At 38.0% G+C, this 17,989-nt stretch overlaps 2 protein-coding genes and 1 pseudogene across 14 annotated transcripts; 1 reads left to right on the plus strand and 2 right to left on the minus strand.

Moving 5' to 3' along the window:
- Positions 1-243: 243 nt before the first annotated feature.
- Positions 244-7,709, plus strand: LOC113287722 (H/ACA ribonucleoprotein complex non-core subunit NAF1-like). 13 transcript variants are annotated; one of them, XM_026536544.1, is made up of 9 exons: positions 244-617; positions 902-1,029; positions 1,149-1,345; positions 1,890-2,130; positions 2,269-2,411; positions 3,575-4,215; positions 4,425-4,502; positions 4,876-6,674; positions 7,355-7,709. In XM_026536544.1, exons 6-8 carry the CDS (start codon positions 3,601-3,603, stop codon positions 6,643-6,645), a joined length of 2,463 nt encoding a protein of 820 aa, XP_026392329.1. In that variant the 5' UTR covers positions 244-617; positions 902-1,029; positions 1,149-1,345; positions 1,890-2,130; positions 2,269-2,411; positions 3,575-3,600; the 3' UTR covers positions 6,646-6,674; positions 7,355-7,709. The 13 variants fall into 13 exon arrangements, with proteins under 13 accessions (XP_026392329.1, XP_026392330.1, XP_026392331.1 ...); XM_026536545.1 differs by having other exon boundaries at positions 1,149-1,303; XM_026536546.1 differs by having other exon boundaries at positions 1,149-1,247.
- On the minus strand, positions 6,716-9,301 carry LOC113287723 (endonuclease 1-like). Its single transcript, XM_026536556.1, has 9 exons — positions 9,049-9,301; positions 8,498-8,678; positions 8,256-8,363; positions 8,122-8,177; positions 7,936-8,019; positions 7,725-7,820; positions 7,554-7,618; positions 7,381-7,454; positions 6,716-7,108 (listed from the first exon to the last, which is right to left on the minus strand). Exons 1-9 carry the CDS (start codon positions 9,181-9,183, stop codon positions 6,984-6,986), a joined length of 924 nt encoding a protein of 307 aa, XP_026392341.1. The 5' UTR covers positions 9,184-9,301; the 3' UTR covers positions 6,716-6,983.
- A 131-nt stretch (positions 9,302-9,432) lies between these two features.
- On the minus strand, positions 9,433-17,541 carry LOC113290841 (annotated as a pseudogene).
- Positions 17,542-17,989: the final 448 nt, after the last annotated feature.

A 17,989-nucleotide genomic window follows, 5' to 3' on the forward strand; every position in this document is an offset into this window, starting at 1 on the left:
GACTCTTTGATCAAGAAGACAAACACCACCTTTTTTATAACATTGATGATTTGTTGGTGTCTACCGATTTTTGGTCCGGACACCCTAAAAGACTAAATTATCCCTACTGTTTTACGTTTCTATGAGGTATTTCCGAAAATATCTGAAAAACAATGGACGAAACAGAATTACACCCTATACCAAATGAGGCGATTACCCCTCCGTGTTTTCGTCACTCCCTCTTTTTGTGTCGTAAATGTCAAAGTATCGAGGGGTAATATATATAGCAAAACATTTCTTCTTCTGTATCTGTATTCACTTGCAGAAAATTTCCCTTTCAGAAGAAAAACAATTCTCTTCAATCTATTCTCCATTGAAATCTCTTCGTTAAATCTCCATTCCTATGCTCCATAGAAATTCTTTGTTCAATTAATCTTTACTCGGTTCTGAATTTAGGGTTCAGGATTTTGATTTGATCGAATATTCAGTCATCATCTAAGATGTAACCCTAAACTCGAAATTGGGTGAATTGGTTGAATTAGTTCCACGTTGATTACTTTACATAGAATCATCAACCATATGTTTTCTAACTCGAAGTTTAGATTTGGAAAAAAGTTCTTATTGATGAACTATTTGAGGTAAGATTAATGGCGCATATGATGATTTAATTTTTGGTATAATTTCCATATTTTACAGTAGCATGATTTGAATTCGAGTCTCACTGCTGTTAAACCCTATTAATTTCTCCATTCTTGAGACTTGAAAGTTGAATCAATGTTCTAACTTGCTCATGACAGTGAAATTAAGTGGGATTTTGATTATTTTATTTTTTTTATGATGTAATTTCCATGGTTAGATTGAATGTTTAGCAAGTTCCAACTATTGTTGATGGTTTGTTTTCATGATGAATCTCCGGTTCCAGGTTAACACTTTTTGTTGGAATAGATTATCGGTGATGTTTATGCATAGGATGGTAAAGATAGAAATTGAAATGTTGCAGGCCCCAATCTGATGGTAGTTTATGGCGCTTCTTATCCTGCCATCTCCAAGGTACGTATTATCTTTTTTTTTTTTTACATCTTGAAGTGTGTAAACCAGAATTTAGATATTGAGATTATTTTAGTTCGTCTGGTTCAAGGATTATAAGAATTGGTGTATATGTATTACAGGGTTCAGTGCCATAACCCCCTTATCGCCTCAGGTTTGACTAAATTATCAGCTATTGGATTCTTGGTTTTCAATTGGACTTTTCTGCTTTCTTGACTCAGGTTTGTCCTTAAGGGAAGGATACTAGCCTTAGGTGTTATAAAAATGCAGGGAAAGGGTAAGAATGCATTTGGCAGGACAGCCATTGGTTTTGATTCGGGTATTTTTAGTTTCTAAACACCTTCATCCCATTACACATTTAAGTGAAATATCTTCTTTTGTAAAATCCCAAAGTTGCTCTAATTGCAGCTTTATAGGCATGTCTTAGTGGATAAGTTTTTATCTTTTTCCTGAAGCTTAGTAGATAAAAGCGCAATCAAAAAGCCTGTGGTTTCACATATCAGTAAAGCTCATCTTCTTTGCTTATAAATTTCCTTTGAAAATTTGGTTTATAGAGTATACTTGGCACTTGAGGTTATAAAAAAATCCACCAATACATATTAATATGCTCTTAGTCTTGCATTTAAGGTTCAAGGCATCATTATTCGCTCTTTGTGGTTGCTAACTAAGAACCAATTGGTTGCGATGGTTTCTTTGTATGGTTGTTAACTATGAACCAGATGATGATTATTTATCCTGCACCTTTTATTGTTTCAATAGTCCTGGGTGCCGTGGACAGAGATGTTAATTGTGTAATGTCAGTAATGTTTTTGTTTACTCTCTTACAAACTGTGTACTTAATAGGTGAATATCTCTCTTTTCAGTTTAAACTTGAGATGAACGACAAAGGCATGATCCAGAGGGGATAGTGGAATGCCAAGAAGCCTGACATTTTTTTGTCTTCGAGCTTTGCCGCGTAAATATACACCTAATCGCGTCCATGAGGATCTTGCTTTGCCAGGCCTATCATCTACCTGTAGTCTTAGCTTGGCAGTCATGATCTGCCAATGCACATTTCTCGAGACTTTACATGTAATAATTATGCTCAGGAATTGTAGCTGACAGGTAGACAATGAGCTGTCCTACTTTTAAGTCTTAAGAAGTTATGCCGTCATCTGCAGATTGATCATCGATGTGCTATCAAAGAATTTGTTGCGACATACTATATATGTTTAATTTGCCATTCAATTTGTGTTGTTGCAGTGTTAACTACATCAGTTGGAGCTGGCAGGATTGTTTTTCGTCTTCGCCAATGCATAAATTTGTTGCACAATCATAGACTAATCAAAAAATGGACGGAATGAGTAACATATAGAATACATTTTTTCAATATTCATTACAAATAGGTGAATACATTCCTCTCCAATTATTTTTAATCAAACCCCTTTCGCCCCCGTGCCATTATGGCACGCGCAATCCACTAGTAACTCTTTATACATCTTATTTTTTCAGGGGCATAATTGGCAATCAAACTTTAATATAACATATCTAAAAATCCGTATCTTAGAATTTTACAAATTTTATATCATTGGAAAGGATTTTAAAAAATCTACACAACGGGTACAAACAACGATATAAAATTTAGCGCTTTTACGAAAAAAATCGTTGGGGACTTTTAAAATTTAATGCATAGCCATTATGCAAAGCACCACAAAGAATGCTGGAGAATTTGGTGCAAACTACCACAAAGGATGCATAACACGTAGGGTAAATTGATGCAAACCACCACAAAAAATGCATAAAAAAATAGGAAAAATTTATGTAAACTACCATAAATTGAATGCATATCAATTTTAGTCTTACAACACCATTACGCATAATGGTGTTTCGATTTCTTTGGTCGGCCCTCCCCACCGTGGAAGCGGTGATCTAGTTATGTCAAATATGTTACATAAATTTGATTAGATAATTAACTTCTTTTTTAAAAAGAATTTTTCTTTGTTGATTTAGAGATTTAATGATTATCTTATTACCATGGGCTATATATAATAATTATATGTAATTTCGTGGGCTATATCGAATGATTATAAAGATCTGTTTGGTTAACTTAAATGGATTATGAATCATGATTAATAAATGTGTGAGCTATGTTTAAGAAGCTTTCCCAAAGGACTAAAGACTTGGACCACTTAAAGAAGCCCCAAACGTAAATTAGGTCACCCCTCAACACTTGATAAGTCATTACTCATCAGTATCAAAAGCTTAAAAGTTCAAACCCTAATTCTAGGGTTTAAGCAGAGAGCTTCTTTTCCCAACTAAAAACCTCTCCGTTCTCCCCTATATTTTTTCCATATAATGAACTTCTACTACTATTGCTTGAAAATAAACTTGCGTAGAGCTTTCTTGAAACCCTAATTTCTTTATCAAGAAATGGTTGGATTTTCCCACGTCATTAACAACCTAAAACCTTCCAAGAACATCAAACAAGAAGAACTTCTTCCCGACCCTGATTTCCCTGAATATTCAATACCACTAGTTAATTCTTCTATACCTGATTTTGATTTCATAGACGAGTGGCTTAAAGAAACTGATTCCATGGATACCCAAGTTTCGCTTAAGAATGACGAAGCTGATAATGGCGGGAATCCCATTGAAGTGAAAACTGAGCTGTTAGGTTCTATGGAAATTCCTGTAGTTCAAGAAACTTGTAAAGAATCGATTGGTATTGATTCTTCTATTGAGATAGCGTTGGAGAAAGTTAGTCTAGTTGGAACCTCTGAGAGTTCTGATATTCTTGATATGAACAGCGAGGCTGTTGTTACCTCTGGAAGTAGGGATTGTTTGCTTGAAAAGAATTTGATGGTGAGCGAAGGAGGAGGAAATGACGTTTCTTTGGTTGATGATCCGACAAAATCAGATAATAATGTCGATGAAGGCGATAAAAAGAGTAGTGAGATAGTTAAAGATAGCAAAGATGGTGATGATAGTAGTGAGTCTGAGGATGAGGATGAGGATGATGATGATGATGAAGAGTCCGAGGATGAGTCATCTTCAAGTAGTGATTCAAGTGATGAAGAAGAGGAGGAAGAGAAGATGGCTGATGTTGAAGAAGGTGAAATTAAGGATTTAGAGGAGTTGATTGGGGAAAGTGATGGGGACGAGGAAGGGTTTTCAGTGAAAGGACCTATTAAGTCAAAGAATGAGGTTCAGGTATATTTTATGCATCTTTCTCAATTTTCGTTAACCTTGAACTAGGTATAGATTTGCTAATTGAAGTCAGATACCACATGATGGCTTTACAATCATATTCTGTTCTCTAATTATGTTATTATATATAGTTCCATTGCAATGTGCTGCATCTGCAGTTAGTTGTAACTGGTCAAATTTATGTTACTACTAACCACATACTTGTATTGCAGGATCTTCCTCCAGTTCCAAAAGTGGATGTCACCTTGGAACCACATCACCAGACATTACCTGTGGGAGTTGTACTGACTGTAAGTTTGCATGACAGTATTATACGCATTCATTCTAAATGTGTCAACTAGATGATTTATGTTGCTGCTTGTTGTTGACTTAATATTTCACTAGAAAACTGTAATTTTGTACAACAGTATTATGCGCATTGCATTCTACAATTTCCTTCTAAATGTGTCAACTAGATGATTTATGTTGCTGCTTGTTGGTTTGAATGATTGACTTAATATTTCACTAGAAAACTGCAAGTTTGTATAACTACATTATAAACAGTGCATTCTATGATATCCTTCTAAATGTGTCAACTGGATGATTTATGTTGCTGCTTGTTGTTTTGACAAATATTTCACTTGCTTAGGTTAGATACTGATGTTTTTGCTTGCGAACTTTCAGATGATGGATGCTAAAGTTATTGTAGAAGGGGTAGAGAAGCACAATCCTCTCAATGAAGGCTCTATCCTTTGGATAACAGAAAGCAGATCAGTGCTTGGATTGGTGGATGAAATTTTTGGGCCTGTTAAGAACCCGTACTACGTTATTAGATACAATTCAAAAGAGGAAGTCCCTGCTGGAATTTCTGAAGGTACCCTAATCTCCTTTGCTGTGGAGTTTGCGGATCATGTCCTCAATGACAAAAATATTTACAAGAAGGGGTATGATGCATCTGGTGAGAACGATGAGGAGTTGACTGACGAGGCTGAATTTTCGGATGATGAAAAGGAATCTGAGTACAAGAGAATGCAAAGAATGACAAAGAGGGGTCCTTCAGATGATAAGAAGCATGGGAAGCGGGACTTCGTTGAGAAGAAGAAGTTTCAGCAGAAGCCTAGAAACGTGAACAACAATCAAACTTCATTCCCACCTTCAAGTGTTCCTCATCACCAGATCCATGGTGGTTCCGGTAGTTCTCCATCCCCTTTTGGAACAGGAATGACAAATGATTTTAGGCCTCCCTTTGGCCCATCTACCGCACAGGTCCCACAGGCTCACAGTGGTCCTGCTCCACAGCAGCATTCACTGCGTCCCAACATGGGTCCTGCATTACAGCAGCATCCAATGCCCTCCAACATCGGTCCTGCATTACAGCAGCATCCAATGCCCTCCAACATGGGTGCCGCACAACAGCAGCATCCACTGCCTTCCAACATGGGTATTGCACAACAGCAGCATCTACGGCCTTCTAACATGGGTGTCACACAACAGCAGCATCCACTGCCTTCCAACATGGGTATCGCACAACAGCAGCATCTACGGCCTTCTAACATGGGTGTCGCACAACAGCAGCATCCACTGCCTTCCAACATGGTCTGGCCAAGTGGGCAGCCATATCAGCAGCATCCACTGCCTTCCAACATGGGTATCGCACAACAGCAGCATCTACGGCCTTCTAACATGGGTGTTGCACAACAGCAGCATCCACTGCCTTCCAACATGGGTATCGCACAACAGCAGCATCTAGGGCCTTCTAACATGGGTGTCGCACAACAGCAGCATCCACTGCCTTCCAACATGGTCTGGCCAAATGGGCAGCCATATCAGCAGCATCCACTGCCTTCCAACATGGGTATCGCACAACAGCAGCATCTATGGCCTTCTAACATGGGTGTCGCACAACAGCAGCATCCACTGCCTTTCAACATGGTCTGGCCAAATGGGCAGCCATATCAGCAGAATGTCGGTTTCCCTAATGGATTTCCCATGAATGCAATGCCGTATGTCTCGTATCAACAACCTCAGCCTTTCTATCAGCCACAAATGTTTACAGGATTCTCAAGTGGGCGCCCAATGCCACAGCATTTTAATCCTAGCCAAAGGCCGATATTACAGCCAATGCTATATGGGCCGTCAAATATCCCTCCAGGGATGCCACCGGTTATGCCTGTGTTCATGGCCCAACCTGGGTTCAACCAGGGACCTATTCCGATGGGTTTTCAGGGTTTTCCACCATGCCCACACATGAACCCTGGAGAGCAAGGAGTTCCCCAGGGATTACCCAATGTACATCATATGAATGTGGGAGAACAAGACACTCAGTCTCAAGTACAAGGACCATCAAATGATCAGATTAACGGAGTGCCACCACCTTCAACACAAGGCAATTTTTCAGCTCAGAATAGGTTTAATAATCGGGGAGCACCACGTGGAAGAAGACCATATCGGTGAGGCGGTGGGAGGGGTCGATATTAAACGAGGTATTTTTTCCTTATTCTTAGAACTGTAGTGCTCTATGACCTGTCATCATGTGTATTTTTATTACCAATTATTAAATTGCACTTAAGCATAGATTGTACATCTGCCCTATGGTAATCCAGAGTAGGTTCTACACCATGGGTTGCTCAAACCAGGTAAGGAGAAACCCTCACTAAAAAGCATCATATATTGTGTTGTAAATAGCATAGATTGTACATCTGCCTTGTACAAATAGCAATATGTATTATTGTATCAGTGTCTGTTTTTGAAACAGTTAAATAGAGTTTCTTTTGAGTTAATATTGTTTATGTTCAAGTTGGTGCTGAGAGTGCCTGATTGTGGTTGCCAAATACCCTGTTCAAGATCATGGATAACCTGACTCCACCTTGTGCAATCCGTTTGGCTACAATTGACAGCCTTGAACTGAAGTACTTTTCTGTGGAAGACAAATATAACCATATTAGTAGAAGAACTAGTTATTATACCTAAGAGTTTTACCAAGATAGTGAAACTTTCAGTATACTGCTGACCAAGTAATTAGTGATGTGTTTTCTTATGACTATCATGTCTTCTTATCTATTTTGGGTCTGAAAATTAGGTCTGAGAAAAGGGTAATTCTTTTTACAAGAACACAAGGATTTAAGATATGGGATTTGTGCTTAAATTTCTTTCTTTCTTGCAGGCTATCAGGAGACCTAGATATCTTACCTGCTAGAGTTTCTCCTGGTGTGACACCTTTGTAACCCCACTTGCAAGCTAAGCTTATGCTCTCTGCAGCATATCTACATACACAATTATCGGCAAACAATGAAGATGGACAATTTCAGTTGAGTGGTATTGAAACAAAGTAAGAGGCTAAGGAATTTTCAACTTGTACTCACTTCTTTGGGCAGGAGAAAAGATCGTCACATTCTCCCCAAGATGACATATCATCAGACCAGATCCCCTGTATTTTGTACAAATTCAAAGCACACAAGTAAACTACACGAGTTTGTAATATTACAAGATTTAACTTGAAAAAATGTGGTTGATGAGTTAACTATTACACTTACACTTGTGAAATTCTTTTCTATGTCTTCTTGAAAGAGTTCCACATCGTTGTCATATAATTCTTTTGCCGCTGTAAGGATAATTTCCCTGTCCCAAACCTGAAACAGCATTTGTAAAGCTTGTCAGGTAAGTAGCAAGTATGATGCCCTTCAGCCCTTGTTATGTTGACGCTGTTTTAAGGTGCCTCATATAGTTGCCAAAAGTAGCACTCACATGATGAAGATTAGATTTGTGTTTATACCACCGTAACTGTATTGTGTTTCCACCTTCATCGCTTGTAAATCCTACATGCAAAGGCTATTCAAAGGGGACAAAATGACGGAGTTAACATTTTGTTTTTGAAACTAAAAAGTGCAGAATTGAAAAACTTGAGGTCGTGAGGAAGTTATGTTCAAGAACCTGATGAATATCTCCCATAAAATGTGATAAGAATAATAAGGCCTCGGTCATATTATCTGCAGATTAAGACAATTTAGAAAAAGCATGAGCTATACCGATGATGACTTAAATTTCACAAAAGTGTGGGGGATTACATCGTCTATCGGAGGATCCTTCTTTGTAGTGCATCAACTGAGATGTGAAATTCTGTATGGCACCTGCTACACACATATCCTTTGTTCCATGTGGATCATGACAGTCTCCTATATGTTTATTCAGCCAGACGTAGAAATATGTTCATTCAGCCAGACACAGAAAGATTTATAGTCGATGTAAAGAAATTGAAAGGCGGAACCCAAAGGAAAGCAATTCAAAAGTGGAGAAGCAAACAACTTACTTGAATAATCAAAGGTGCAAGCGTTATCAGGAGTATCGATGAAATGAAGAGAACTAGTCCAACGATATTTATACCAATGCCGAATTTGGTCAGGCCAAGTACAGAGGGCTGATAAGTCACCATTCACGTAGTCAGGTAGCAAACTCCTCACAGCTTCTGCTGCATCGTCCTCTAGAAGAGACTTTAACCAATTTAACAATAATCAATCATTAGTTGGGTAACGGTTGCAGAGGCATTCAGGTCCTCAACGAGCAACTCTCTTAGTTTGATTGCAGCTTATAACCATTGTAATTAATGTTTATTATGGTCTGCGTCTATGGGACTTTCTGATTATTCTTAGTGAAAATCAACATATGTGGACCGGTATGGGACTGGTAGTTTACAGATAGAAATCTGTAAAATATTCTTACAGTTTTAGCTCACTGTATTATTGTCTGGGTTCAAAAAAGAAACTAATGTTGTGTATTGTGCGAAATCAAAAATAAATGAAACGACAATCTCGAGTGAGTGAACAGGATTAGTATTCCCGTGGAATTCAGAATCTCAATTACCTGTGCAATCCGGCATGTCATGATATGACCCTCTTTGCTCCAGGCATGAACTCCAGGTTCCCCTATTAAAACAATCCCAAACACGCAAATATATATCCATACTGACAATTTCACTAAACCTCCAGAATTCCCCATTTACTCCGACCAGTCCACTCTCTCTGAATTACTTGCTGGGAAATTTCAGCTCTAGAAAATAAAAAATCTGATATGAATCTGCGAATGTAAAGTTTGTAGGATACATACTTGCTTATGTAATGGACAATAATATATATACAGATAAGACGAGGTTATCATTGAGTACAAGTTTCATGTTGTGATTTTTTTGAGTGTCCCAAAAGCATGAGTTTCCAGTTAAAGGAATTAATAAAGCATATACTGGAGGAATAGCAAAAATCTTCACACTAAAATTATTAGATATCCCATTAATAGTCGATCTTTTTACGGATAATGGCTTGTTTTGCAAGAGATCAAACACAACACTCTTTAGGTTGGTAAATTTTGACGTTACAGAAAGTTAAAGTTACAAAAGTTTCTCTCTCCCCCCATCACTCTCTGAACTCTCCATTAAGCTTCTGAGATCAACATTTGGGGTTTAAAGATGCGATTGAGAGTACTGGCTAAGCGGACCCCAGCTTGCGCTAACCTTTTCTCCACAATAGGCAACCTTGACAAGAAGTAAAAGCCTACAAAACCATACCCATGGATAGAAACAAGTTAGGGATACAGGCAGGAAATATATATTATTGCAAATAAAATCGAGTTACGCCCTAACAAAAAGATGTTTCACCCGAATCATGATTTGTACATGTTAAGCATTCAAATAAGTGGATTAGATTTACAGAGCACTGGATTACAATAATTAGTGGCCATGAGCATACTGATTTTAAACTGCTTAATCTAACATGAAATGATCAGAGATCCACTGCTCCTTCATACCTGACAAAGTGCTTCCTGGTGTGGCACCCTTGTATGCATATTTGCAAGCCAGTTTAATACTTTCAGAAACATACCTGCAACATCAACAAGTTACATAACTTTTGGTTATGTTTTGGGTCTTCAAAATACAAGTCTACAAATAAAAGATAGAATTAATATAACATAAACGAATACAAATACCGTTATCTTAGACATTCGATTTTTCTTGTATTTTCTTATCGCTATCTATCTTTTAAAAGCTATGATATGTCAGCATATCAACTGATACCACTTCAACCAATGTAAAGAGGAAATACTTACAGGTCAGGACAAACAGTATCTGCGGAAGCACAATTTTCCCACGAGGAGCTGTCTGCTGACCAATCATCCTGTTATGAATAGCAAAGAGAAAAACTGAGTGCAAGAGAAGTGCATATGTACACATTCCCTCTAAACACACTAGGATAAGCAAGCAAGGATAATTAATAGATTCAAAAGCTTAGCTCAAGCATCAGAACCACAACTCTTCATCTTAAAGCTTCTAATCAAACATATTAGATTTTGCTTTATAATATCTCGAAATACAAGGATAGCTCAGGCTGTTGGCACCATCAGATTTCTGAAATAAGGGAGAAACCCCAGGTAACTTTGACATAATTCTCCCTTCCATGGAGAATAAATTGGTTTTTCATGTCTACTGGAAATTATCAGGATGTTTGTGTTCTTTGAACATGCTTATTTGGGTTGATTCCTGGAGATATCCTTCTTATAATCTTTATCTGAAGAATACTTCTATTGCTTTTCTAAGACATTTCCCTTTTATTTTATATAGCCTTCATGGGGTTGAAGAGGAAAGAGTCCAAGCATGATTGAATTATGGGAATTAACTAGAATCAGCTGGTTGAGCATGTATTTTGTGTGCAACAACAAAGAAGTTAGAAGAGAAAGGAAAGAATACTGTAATGTTCCTTTGAATGGCTTCTATCATGAGTGCAAAATCTGAGTTGTAGAAAAAGCTCACAGCAGTCTCAATAATCATGTTATCCCATATCTGCAAATGCAAATAAACCAGCATAAAGAAAAAAAAACGAATAGAAGCAGTAGCGGAAAATCAAGTATAAAGACCAAATCCTGCGCCCCTGCACCTCAATAGATAGAGATAGGAATAAGTTTAGCCAAAGCTGATTAGCATCTTTCTTATCGGTGTGCCTAATACCCCGAATAAATATTTGAGGCAAGACTCAGAGAGTGATCAAGAAAACAGATACAAGGAACTACTAGACATCTCTTGTCAGCTAACCTATCAGCGAGGGAGCATTTAAGTTTCTGTTTCAGTTTCGAGAGGTACGAGCTGTAGGGAAATGTCATAAAAGATTCCTTTGCACGAGACATCTCATTCGGATGCTGAGATATGCGAGGTTTGTAGATGTAACATAAGAATGATAAAAAGGCAGAATTACAGAAAGAAACAGAGGTCAGAAGGAAGCAATAGGCACTTACATGATGTAAGTTGGTCTTTCGTCGGAACCAACGGATCGGTATTGTGTTTCCACCTAAATCTCCAAGGAAACCAACATGTAGAGGCTTCCACGGTAAGTTGAAGAAACAATTAGAATGTCACAACCTTACAAAACTCACTTTGTCATATTGAAGAACGTCTTAAATTATGCAACAATTAAAAATAGGATAATGCACCAGATTTATTCACGAAACTTATACATGCAAAGCAAACAGAAAACACTTTTGAAACCAAACTGATTTTGTAGTTTCTTTATTAAACTTCGTGTATGTGGTTAATATTTTGGCTCTGGATCATCCAGAAACCTTGCAGTAGTAGAGGAACATGCCTGAGCAGGAAATATGATTTCTAAAACACAACTTCTGCACATTACCAAACTAGTTAATTTCCATTTAGATTAGCCTACTTTCATTTAAGTAGGAATTTATTGGTTTTTGTCATATTTTTCCGTTACTCTACAAAGAGCAAACCTGGTGAACATCCCCAATAAAATGTGATAAGAACATGAGTGCTTCCGTCAAATTATCTGTATTTGAGGAAGGAAGCATTTTGTTTATTTCACATTGTAAAGCATTATGAAAGATAAACAAGAATAGCAGCCAGAACCCGATGGGACACCAAAAAGTACTAACACTGTGGTACTTACATTTCCAATCTGAGAGGGAGCCCTCATAAGTCTGTAATTGCATAGTGTAATTGTAAATTCCACCTGTAACACACTTGTCTTTATGCCCACCCGAGTCATGGCAATCTCCTGTGAAGCAAAATAACAGAAGTTCACCTTTATAAAGGAGCAAGCAGCAGATTTCAAACAGGCAACCCAGAAGAAAGAGAAAACCTACTGCAGTACTCATAGTTACACCTGAAATCTGGTGTATCAACGTAGTGTAGAGGTCCGCTCCAGCGATAATGGAAACGAACCTCATCAGCCCAGGAGCATACAGCAGCAAGTTCACCTTGAGCTATTTCTGGGAGCAACATTTTCACAGCAGCAGCAGCATCTTCAGTAAGTAGCCCCTGAATCATCGAAACATAGACTATTGCAACTAATGCTCTTTTGCTCTTTTATAAAATATCTTTAGCAGTTGTATATCATAAATGATCATCAACTAATACAACTAGTTATAGACTTTATCAGAAGGCGGTATTGCCAAGATTGGTGAACGAGACTCACCTCGGCTATTTTACAAATTGCATAGTGGCCTTCCTTTCCCCAACCTAGAATTCCCGGAAGCAATTGTAGAAGAAGAAATGTCGTCCCAAAAAAGAAGAATCTAGAGCCGGGTAACAGTTCATATCTTGAAACACGTCAAAAATTCATTTTACAAGATCATAACTCCTAATCTCCTACGTCCTACCTATCTAACTTTCTTGTATCAACTATCAAATTACCATACCAGCTCCTCTTTTTAGGTCTGAGAAGAAAGCTAAACACCATTGTTTAACATAAACACAGGAAATTCATTGCGAAACTGCAATGATTTATCACACAACTTCATTAACAAAACCATCGATACTCTTACTTAACTCAGCACAAATTAGCTAGAAATACAAAAAACTCAAAGAGTAAACGAATCCAAGAAGTAAAACCCTAGACTGTACTGTATTAATAAACTTGAAATGGAAAATTACCTGAAAACTGAAATAAGCGATTTGATCTAAGCTAGAGTAGGGTTTTTGATTGATTATTATGGATGATGAGTCAACTTGCACGGTTTTGCGTCTGTGTTTTTCAACTCCAGTAACTGAATCGGATACATAACCCGCCAATAATTAGACGATTTTTCTTTGCTACGTATGTGGCCAGGAGCAGCCACTGCTATACTAGGGTAAGGGCAATTCCTATGGCAATCAACAGATCCATTTTTTTGTTGAGCCACGTGGATGAACAAACTGTGTTTTCCACTATGGTAAAGGAATGGGCGTTAGATAATTAAGCATGCGATCGTAATAGAAACTCAAGCGTTCATAGGTAAATCGCTGGCGCTCGTTGAACATTCGCTGGCGTTTGTAAAAAAAACGCTGGCGCTTTAACCAAGGTCGCCAAAGACTATTTTTCAACGGTCACCGGAACGGCTAGTTTTTTCCTCCATAAATACAGCTCGAGTTTGATCTTACAAATTCACAACAATCTTTCATCCGATCAATCTGTTCTTTCAATTGCTTTCAATTTTCAACCTTGAATTATGATTTTGATTCTTCTGTGGAAGATATGAAGATGGATGAAATGTTGTATGAAGAAGATGAAGAAATGTGTATGGAATTTTTGTGTCAAATGGATGAAGATGCAGATCAAGATTGAAGAAGGCGAAATTTTATGTTGCAAAGACAATCCGGGATTATACCAAAGTCTTTAGAGCCATATGAAGTTGCGACTAGAAGATGGACGTGGAGAGATCGACATTTTTACCACGAAAAGATGATGCATGATTATTTTAATCATGATTGTGTCTATTCCGATGAGGATTTTCAACGACGATTCCGCATGGGCCGCAATTTGACGCAAAGGATTATTGCCGAGCTTTGTCAGGTACAACCTTTATTTAATTATTAGTATGATGCACGACATGTACGGGGCTTTAGTCCCGAGCAAAAGGTCATTGTGTCCCTCCGTATACTATGTTACGGGGTACGAGCGGATTTCATGGATGATTACATCCATATTGAGAAAACAACTGTATTTAGGTATCTCAAATTGTTTTGTGAAACAATAGTCGAGCATTTTGGTCCAACCTTTTTAAAAAAGCCTACTCAGGAAGATGTTCAAAGAATAACTGTAGAAAACACCGCGAGGGATTTTCCTGGAATACTAAGTAGTCTAGGCTGCATGCACTGGACGTGGCATGCGTGTCCGGTTGAATGGGCACGCCAATATAACGGTCATTATCCAAAACTAACTGTAATTTTAGAAGCTTCAGCTAGCTATGATTGTTGGTTTTGGGATGCCTTTTTTGGACTCCCGGGTTCAAATAACGATCTCAATGTTTTGTATAAGTCACCATTGTTTGAAGATTTTAAGAATGGGGTCACGCCGCATTGTAATTTCACCATCAACGATCATCACTACACTCAGGGTTATTATCTAGCAGACGAAATCTATCCAGAATGGCCAACTATGGTTCAAGCTTATAAACGGGTAGGTTTTGGACCGACGTCTTCGAAGGATATGAAGTACTTTAACACCCAACAAATGAAATGCAGAAAGGATGTTGAACGCGCTTTTGGCATTCTGAAAAGGAAGTTTACCATCATAGCTGGGTCGACACGCTTTTTTTGATATTCAAGAAATGAACAAAATTATGCTGACTTGTATCATTCTGCATAACATGGTCATTGAAGAAACAAGGCGTGACTCAAACTGGACTAGTTTTCCAGATGAAGATTTGGGACCGAATCTTGTGGTATAGCATGGGCGCCCGACAAGAGAATATAGACTTGCCACTGACATACTCCAAAACTGGGGAACCTATGGACAACTAAGACAAGATTTAACCAAGCACCTTTGGGCTTTAAAAGGAGCAACAAACAATACGCGGGGGCGAGGCAGAGGGAGAGAGAGAGGGAGATAGATGTTATTTTCAATTTAGTGTTGTTGTTTATTTTAATTAATATGTTTTTTAATTTAAATTTTTTTGTTAAAATTAAGGCAATTATATTAAAATTAGTTTTAAATAAACGAGTACAATTAAATTAAACTAAAATAAACTGAATTAAATGTTAGCAAGACTGTATTCATCTTCGTTTTCTTCCGAGGCATCATCTTCATCTTCTTCCAGATTCACATACTGGCCAGTTTGTTGAGGGGGGACTTGGTCGGCCTGGACTTGTTGTTGTTCGGCCGCATCCATTTGCTTAGTCCATACAGCATATTGTCGTTCATTCATTTTGCCAACGTCCAAGGAGAGTAACTTGTTTAGCTTACAATCCTTGTAGTATTGTTCTCGCGAAAGACGACTTTTCTATTGATTATTTAAAGCAATGGCACGGTCCCTGACTCTATCTGCCTCTATCTGCATCTCGAATTCCTTGTGATCAACATAGTTGAACTCGCTTGAACCTCCTTCTGCCGCTCGTTTGGCTGCGTCTCTTGCTTCTTTAACAGCTTTCTGACCCCCTCATCTTCTTCTCTTGAAGTTGGTGTTAACGTCTAGATTAGTGTTGTGTGGTTCCTGACTACTTGGAGTCCCATCAGGTGAGGAAGCAGGCCCCCTATTCTGAAAATCATGCGAGACTGGACCATATGGTGATCTTGTAGGCACTTAATGACCTTCCAGCAAGTATGGATTAAACTTGTTAAGCACCCTCAAAATGGTGAAACACTTTTCATGTTGGAAGTTGGAACCTTTGTGGGATCTTTGCCACTCTTCTCGACATCTTCGTTCGACATCCGGTTCGCCTTCACCATTTTTTTTTGTTATTTTATATTTGAGTGATCAAAGCTACATATTCACTAACGACTCCTGAAATTGTGCAAAAACGATGAGACAACCCATCGCCATCACGTCTATTGGGGTTACTTGTTTCTTCACAAATTTTTTGAAAAATCTTATCATAAAAAGTTTTTTCTTTCTTGATAAATACCATTGATTTCATCTAATGTATATAATACATAATTTATGCAAAGTGACTCGTCTTCATCCATCGTATACTTGACACCACGGATTCTTGTGTTTCTTGGTTGTTGTGTTTCTTGTTGTGATTGTTGTTGTGTTTGTTGTTGTGATTGTTGTGGTGTTTGTTGTTATGATTGTTGTTGTGTTTGTTGTGGTGTTTGTTATTGTGATCGTTTTTGTGCTCGTTGCTGTGATCGTTGTTGTGAGGATGCCATATTTGTTAGAAATGAAATGTGGAGAGATGAGGTTTTTTCTAGTATATTGAGTTGATATGAATAGTTTTGTTTGAAGAAAAAAAAAATTAGAGATGATATGAAATTGTGTAATTCTGAGGTAGTGATGAAGAAGGTGTGAGTTTGAGTCCGTATTTGAACTGAATTTATAGAGAAATAGAAAACAGTATGAGCCGTTGGTGCTATCAGGATGAACGCTGGCGTTGCAAGTTTCTCCTCGCACTGGTAAGAAAAGCGACAGCGCTGTTGTCTAAAACGCCAGCGTTGTTCTCTCAAACGCCAGCGTTTGAAGCAATCTCGCTCGTCCTATCATCAATCGCTCGCTACATCCTCCAACCTAATGAAAAAACCAACAAATTTGTTGGTTTGAACATCCATTTTTCATGTTTGTTTAGTCCATAGAGGGAGAAAAATAAACAAACTAGATGGTTTGTTTATTCTATAGGAAATGCTCTAAGTTGGTAACCAAATTTGGCCAATGTTAGGTAAGACTTGGCTATTGAACACTAGAAATGTACAACATGCGTTAGGCAAGTCTTAGCTCGTGAAAATTCTGAGTTTACGGGCAATTAGGATTTATGTATTCGGCCAATATTTTTTTTATCTCTTGATTTCCATTAAAGTTTAATTTCTCTGTGGGATATGTGATATACTTCCAAACTAGTCAGCTCGATTTATGTTGAAGAAATGTACTCATTTTTTCTTGTTGACCGGAAGCAGAAGAAATGTATATCGTCCTAAAAAAGTACGTACAAACAAACAGGCATCAACAGTAGCTCCCGATTGGCGATAACTCGTTATCCCCTGACCGTGACAGACCACTTAGACATGGCTTGTTTTGAAAATTAAAGATACCACATTAATAGTGATAGTATACATGTTAAGCTATAAAAAATCAAGGTGATACTATTTGAGCTACAAAAACACTAGCCATATTATTTGGCACACATAAAATCCATATCCGGTAAAACTGAAACAAAAACCTCATTTCTATTTAAATTTAGTTTTTATTAATTTTTATAATCCCAATCCTGCCCTGAACTGTATATATCTTTCTTCTCCTCTCGTTTCATAGTTTCATTTCTTTTTGCTTCTCCCCTACCGCCAGTAACTCCTCTGACCACCGCACCACCACTATTTCCAGATCTGCCAGGAACACCTCGGTCTCTTCCTGCTCCTCCCTCACCAATATCTCTTTTTGATTTTTCCCCATTACCAATTCAGATCGCCACCAACATCACCTCCGTCGCCACAAAACCCACTACGATGTTCAGATCTGACATCAACAACACCTCATTCTCTTCCTCCTCCTCCCCCACCATCATCACCAGAAGCATCTCACCTTTCTACTCTGACAGCACCACCAAATCCCCTACCAAGCCCTGATTCTTTACCAACAACTAGTTTCTCCTGATTGATCTCATGGTGGAGATGAACCATCGACGGCGATTGGGATTCAAGTTCATCTGCTTGTTTTGGGAGAAACAATGAATTTTATAATGGTAATTTGAAGTTTTTAAGTATTAAATTTTTTATCATTTTTCTAGTTCTTTAATTGAATTTGATACCAGATCTCGTTTTGTTGGAAATTTCTGTTGGTTTTGATTCTTGAGTACTAGTATAATGCGCACGCGCGATGCGCCTGCCATTTTGTTCCAAAA

The sequence above is a fragment of the Papaver somniferum genome, chromosome 6 (genome assembly GCF_003573695.1).
Source record: "Papaver somniferum cultivar HN1 chromosome 6, ASM357369v1, whole genome shotgun sequence".
In the NCBI taxonomy this organism is placed as follows: Eukaryota; Viridiplantae; Streptophyta; class Magnoliopsida; order Ranunculales; family Papaveraceae; genus Papaver; species Papaver somniferum.

What these genes read in the sequence shown, in the direction of transcription:
- LOC113287722 (XM_026536542.1), top strand. Translation starts at nt 3,436, where the DNA reads ATGGTTGGATTTTCCCACGTCATTAACAACCTAAAACCTTCCAAGAAC. An exon ending in AGTCAAAGAATGAGGTTCAG is followed by an intron (nt 4,216 to 4,424) that starts GTATATTTTATG and finishes CTTGTATTGCAG; the next exon opens with GATCTTCCTCCAGTTCCAAA. An exon ending in CTGTGGGAGTTGTACTGACT is followed by an intron (nt 4,503 to 4,875) that starts GTAAGTTTGCAT and finishes GCGAACTTTCAG; the next exon opens with ATGATGGATGCTAAAGTTAT.
- LOC113287723 (XM_026536556.1), bottom strand. Translation starts at nt 9,183, where the DNA reads ATGGGGAATTCTGGAGGTTTAGTGAAATTGTCAGTATGGATATATATT. An exon ending in TTGCACCTTTGATTATTCAA is followed by an intron (nt 8,364 to 8,497) that starts GTAAGTTGTTTG and finishes ATAAACATATAG; the next exon opens with GAGACTGTCATGATCCACAT. An exon ending in CTTTTCTCCTGCCCAAAGAA is followed by an intron (nt 7,455 to 7,553) that starts GTGAGTACAAGT and finishes TTGTGTATGTAG; the next exon opens with ATATGCTGCAGAGAGCATAA.